Source organism: Salvelinus fontinalis, chromosome 29 (assembly GCF_029448725.1).
Source record: "Salvelinus fontinalis isolate EN_2023a chromosome 29, ASM2944872v1, whole genome shotgun sequence".
NCBI classification, from domain to species: Eukaryota; Metazoa; Chordata; class Actinopteri; order Salmoniformes; family Salmonidae; genus Salvelinus; species Salvelinus fontinalis.
Genome location: NC_074693.1, coordinates 462,271 through 468,763, shown reverse-complemented (window position 1 = coordinate 468,763; position 6,493 = coordinate 462,271). Strand labels below are relative to the sequence as shown.

The 6,493-nt window shown below is 48.5% G+C and overlaps 1 protein-coding gene across 2 annotated transcripts in view; it reads right to left on the bottom strand.

The window, feature by feature from the left end:
• flt4 (fms related receptor tyrosine kinase 4) overlaps positions 1 to 6,214 on the bottom strand; it is a 185,904-nt gene extending 179,690 nt beyond the window's left edge. For both annotated transcript variants that reach the window (XM_055888029.1, XM_055888030.1), the window contains exon 1: positions 5,886 to 6,214. In XM_055888029.1, the coding sequence (XP_055744004.1) occupies positions 5,886 to 6,126 (241 nt within the window). In that variant the 5' untranslated portion in view covers positions 6,127 to 6,214. The remainder of the gene's footprint in view (positions 1 to 5,885) is intronic.
• Positions 6,215 to 6,493: the final 279 nt, after the last annotated feature.

The window sequence follows — 6,493 nt, the reverse complement described above, 5'->3', positions numbered from 1 at the left end:
CCTCTACTACCACCACCACCTCTACTACCACCACCACCACCTCTACTACCACCACCACCACCTCTACGACCACCACCACCACCTCTACGACCACCACCACCACCTCTACTACCACCACCACCACCTCTACTACCACCACCACCACCACCACCACCTCTACTACCACCACCACCACCTCTACTACTACCACCACCACCACCACCTCTACTACCACCACTACCACCACCACCACCTCTACTACCACCACCACCACCTCTACTACCACCTCTACTACCACCACCACCACCTCTACTACCACCACCACCACCTCTACTACTACCACCACCACCTCTACTTCCACCACCACCACCTCTACTACCACCACCACCACCACCACCCCCTCTACTACCACCACCACCACCACCTCTACTACCACCACCACCACCACCACCTCTACTACCACCACCACCACCACCACCACCACCTCTACTACCACTACCACCACCTCTACTACCACCACCACCACCACCACCACTACTACCACCACCACCTCTACTACTACCACCACCACCTCTACTACCACCACCACCACCACCACCACCTCTACTACCACCACCACCACCTCTACTACCACCACCACCTCTACTACCATCACCACCACCACCACCTCTACTACCACCACCACCACCTCTACTACCACCACCTCTACCACCACCACCACCACCTCTACTACCACCACCTCTACCACCACCACCACCACCTCTACTACCACCACCACCACCTCTACTACCTCCACCACCACCTCTACTACCACCACCACTACCTCTACTACCACCACCATCACCTCTACTACCACCTCTACCACCACCACCACCACCTCTACTACCACCACCACCACCTCTACTACCTCCACCACCACCTCTACTACCACCACCACTACCTCTACTACCACCACCATCACCTCTACTACCACCACCTCTACCACCACCACCACCACCTCTACTACCACCTCTACTATTACTATTACTAATACTGCTCGTACAGCTAATATTACAATTAATTAATTCATCCTACTATTGGTAATATTGTAATAATACATTGTCAGAATTATTCATTACTTTATAGAGCAAATAGGCCGGCAATAACTGAATGATCGTCTTGAACAAAAAGCCACTAATTGTATCAACTGAAACAGATGAGTAGTCTAGTTCTGTATCAGACCTAAACCAGGCTGAGGGGTTACTCAGACCCTAACCAGGCTGAGGGGTTACTCAGATCCTAACCAGGCTGAGGGGTTACTCAGACCCTAACCAGGCTGAGGGGTTACTCAGACCCTAACCAGGCTGAGGGGTTACTCAAGCCCTAACCAGGCTGAGGGTTGCTCAGACCCTAACCAGGCTGAGGGGTTACTCAGACCCTAACCAGGCTGAGGGGTTACTCAGACCCTAACCAGGCTGAGGGGTTACTCAGACCCTAACCAGGCTGAGGGGTTACTCAGATCCTAACCAGGCTGAGGGGTTACTCAGACCCTAACCAGGCTGAGGGGTTACTCAGACCCTAACCAGGCTGAGGGGTTACTCAGACCCTAACCAGGCTGAGGGTTGCTCAGACCCTAACCAGGCTGAGGGGTTACTCAGACCCTAACCAGGCTGAGGGGTTACTCAGACCCTAACCAGGCTGAGGGGTTACTCAGACCCTAACCAGGCTGAGGGGTTACTCAGATCCTAACAAGGCTGAGGGGTTACTCAGACCCTAACCAGGCGGAGGGTTCCTCAGACCCTAACCAGGCTGAGGGGTTACTCAGACCCTAACCAGGCTGAGGGTTCCTCAGACCCTAACCAGGCTGAGGGGTTACTCAGACCCTAACCAGGCTGAGGGGTTACTCAGACCCTAACCAGGCTGAGGGGTTACTCAGATCCTAACCAGGCTGAGGGGTTACTCAGATCCTAACCAGGCTGAGGGGTTACTCAGACCCTAACCAGGCTGAGGGGTTACTCAGACCGTAACCAGGCTGAGGGGTTACTCAGACCCTAACCAGGCTGAGGGGTTACTCAGACCCTAACCAGGCTGAGGGGTTACTCAGACCCTAACCAGGCTGAGGGGTTACTCAAACCCTAACCAGGCTGAGGGTTCCTCAGACCCTAACCAGGCTGAGGGGTTACTCAGACCCTAACCAGGCTGAGGGGTTACTCAGACCCTAACCAGGCTGAGGGGTTACTCAGACCCTAACCAGGCTGAGGGGTTACTCAGACCCTAACCAGGCTGAGGGGTTACTCAGACCCTAACCAGGCTGAGGGGTTACTCAGACCCTAACCAGGCTGAGGGGTTACTCAAGCCCTAACCAGGCTGAGGGTTGCTCAGACCCTAACCAGGCTGATGGGTTACTCAGACCCTAACCAGGCTGATGGGTTACTCAGACCCTAACCAGGCTGAGGGGTTACTCAGATCCTAACCAGGCTGAGGGGTTACTCAGACCCTAACCAGGCTGAGGGGTTACTCAGACCCTAACCAGGCTGAGGGTTGCTCAGACCCTAACCAGGCTGATGGGTTACTCAGACCCTAACCAGGCTGAGGGGTTACTCAGACCCTAACCAGGCTGAGGGGTTACTCAAACCCTAACCAGGCTGAGGGGTTACTCAAACCCTAACCAGGCTGAGGGGTTACTCAGACCCTAACCAGGCTGAGGGGTTACTCAGACCCTAACCAGGCTGAGGGGTTACTCAGACCCTAACCAGGCTGAGGGGTTACTCAAACCCTAACCAGGCTGAGGGGTTACTCAGACCCTAACCAGGCTGAGGGGTTACTCAGACCCTAACCAGGCTGAGGGGTTACTCAGACCCTAACCAGGCTGAGGGGTTACTCAGACCCTAACCAGACAAGGTGACATTTCTTTCTCTAGTGGCTGGTATGTTGGTACTCTAGGGCTACCTCTCAAATCATGTCCTATTCCCTACATAGTGCACTATTTTTTTTACCAGAGCCCTATGGCTCCGTATTCCCTACATTGGTCTATAGTAGTGCACTATATAGGGAATAGGGCTCTGGTCTAAAGTAGTGCACTATATAGGGAATAGAGCTCTGGTCTAAAGTAGTGCACCATATAGGGAATAGGGCCCTGGTCTAAAGTAGTGCACTAAATAGGGAATAGGGCTCTGGCTCCGTATTCCCTACATTGGCCTAAAGTAGTGCACTATATAGGGAATATGGTGCCATTTGGGACGTAGAATAGTGCGGTTAGAAAGAGAGACAGGGAATTAAAGATCATTGGCAATAATTAAGTCTATAATTCATGGGATCTAACCTACTGGGGAACTGGTTATAGGGGCAGTCTATAATACATGGGATCTAACCTACTGGGGAACTGGTTATAGGTGCAGTCTATAATACATGGGATCTAACCTACTGGGGAACTGGTTCTAGGGGCAGTCTATAATACATGGGATCTAACCTACTGGGGAACTGGTTATAGGAGCAGTCTATAATACATGGGTCTATAATACATGGGATCTAACCTACTGGGGAACTGGTTATAGGAGCAGTCTATAATACATGGGATCTAACCTACTGGGGAACTGGTTATAGGGGCAGTCTATAATACATGGGATCTAACCTACTGGGGAACTGGTTATAGGGGCAGTCTATAATACATGGGATCTAACCTACTGGGGAACTGGTTATAGGGGCAGTCTATAATACATGGGATCTAACCTACTGGGGAACTGGTTATAGGTGCAGTCTATAATACATGGGATCTAACCTACTGGGGAACTGGTTATAGGGGCAGTCTATAATACATGGGATCTAACCTACTGGGGAACTGGTTATAGGGGCAGTCTATAATACATGGGATCTAACCTACTGGGGAACTGGTTATAGGGGCAGTCTATAATACATGGGATCTAACCTACTGGGGAACTGGTTATAGGTCCAGTCTATAATACATGGGATCTAACCTACTGGGGAACTGGTTATAGGGGCAGTCTATAATACATGGGATCTAACCTACTGGGGAACTGGTTATAGGGGCAGTCTATAATACATGGGATCTAACCTACTGGGGAACTGGTTATAGGTCCAGTCTATAATACATGGGATCTAACCTACTGGGGAACTGGTTATAGGGGCAGTCTATAATACATGGGATCTAACCTACTGGGGAACTGGTTATAGGTCCAGTCTATAATACATGGGATCTAACCTACTGGGGAACTGGTTATAGGGGCAGTCTATAATACATGGGATCTAACCTACTGGGGAACTGGTTATAGGGGCAGTCTATAATACATGGGATCTAACCTACTGGGGAACTGGTTATAGGTCCAGTCTATAATACATGGGATCTAACCTACTGGGGAACTGGTTATAGGGGCAGTCTATAATACATGGGATCTAACCTACTGGGGAACTGGTTATAGGTCCAGTCTATAATACATGGGATCTAACCTACTGGGGAACTGGTTATAGGGGCAGTCTATAATACATGGGATCTAACCTACTGGGGAACTGGTTATAGGGGCAGTCTATAATACATGGGATCTAACCTACTGGGGAACTGGTTATAGGGGCAGTCTATAATACATGGGATCTAACCTACTGGGGAACTGGTTATAGGTCCAGTCTATAATACATGGGATCTAACCTACTGGGGAACTGGTTATAGGGGCAGTCTATAATACATGGGATCTAACCTACTGGGGAACTGGTTATAGGTCCAGTCTATAATACATGGGATCTAACCTACTGGGGAACTGGTTATAGGGGCAGTCTATAATACATGGGATCTAACCTACTGGGGAACTGGTTATAGGGGCAGTCTATAATACATGGGATCTAACCTACTGGGGAACTGGTTATAGGGGCAGTCTATAATACATGGGATCTAACCTACTGGGGAACTGGCTCTAGTGGCAGTCTATAATACATGGGATCTAACCTACTGGGGAACTGGTTATAGGGGCAGTCTATAATACATGGGATCTAACCTACTGGGGAACTGGTTATAGGGGCAGTCTATAATACATGGGATCTAACCTACTGGGGAACTGGTTATAGGTCCAGTCTATAATACATGGGATCTAACCTACTGGGGAACTGGTTATAGGGGCAGTCTATAATACATGGGATCTAACCTACTGGGGAACTGGTTATAGGTCCAGTCTATAATACATGGGATCTAACCTACTGGGGAACTGGTTATAGGGGCAGTCTATAATACATGGGATCTAACCTACTGGGGAACTGGTTATAGGGGCAGTCTATAATACATGGGATCTAACCTACTGGGGAACTGGTTATAGGGGCAGTCTATAATACATGGGATCTAACCTACTGGGGAACTGGTTATAGGGGCAGTCTATAATACATGGGATCTAACCTACTGGGGAACTGGTTATAGGGGCAGTCTATAATACATGGGATCTAACCTACTGGGGAACTGGTTATAGGGGCAGTCTATAATACATGGGATCTAACCTACTGGGGAACTGGTTATTGGTCATCCTTCCTACAGTCATTGGCATCAATACATCTTAATTTCGATTCTTCCCATAAGTCTCTGCGCTCTACTTTTGACCAGAGTCCTATAGGTTGCCATTAGAAACAATAACGTATGTCATATCAACCTATGATGTCAGTGAATATGAGAATGATGTTGGCCGGCTGAGTTGAAGAACACTTATTTGAACTTAGCTAATTGAAACTAACATAAAATATATAGTATTCCTAAAATAATTGGTTGTTATTATGCTAGTCCATATCTGTTACAAAACAACACACGATAAAGATGATACCAGTATCCCCACAGCACACTAACCCTCCTCCCCAGATGTGCGTGTTGCCGCTATAAACTTTTGACTGCACTATCCAAAACTGTCTGACCATAAAACAAAGCGTCTTTCTCCACTTACCTGAAGAAGCAACGATCCCAAACCAAATCCGACAGAAACACGTCAAATCTCTCTTCATTTCCAATTCTCCAGTCCTGCGAATGTTTAACCGATTATTATTTTTTACTACAAAACGTCGCGTGTTTGAGGTGTTGACTGCAAGAGCCGCAGAGAAAAAAGGGGTCAAATAAAACTCCGTGAGGGATAACGGGACGAACTCAGGTGCGCGTCGTGTGGAAGTGGGAAGCGGTGACTCTGTCATTAGAACCCAGCGAGGAGGATGTGCTGGGTGAAATGAAGAAAACTAAAATAAACCTTTTCCTATTTTCCTGTTAAAAACCAAAGGATGAATCAAGTCCTGAATGGACCCACACTGGTTTCCGTTTCCCTCGCTCGTGACTGGGACGTACACATGGGACACACACACGCACACACACACACAGGCACGCCACTCTCGTTCATAAAACAGGCTAAAGCCTTCCAGTCACCTTGGAGGAATCCCCATGAGAAATGTCTTTCCTGGAGTGAAGATGTAATCCCAACACTATATTATTACCACGTTAGACTGCTTCATTTAACGGGTATGTCACTGTTGCTTCTCTTGAAATTCAACACTGCGCAGCCAAGTA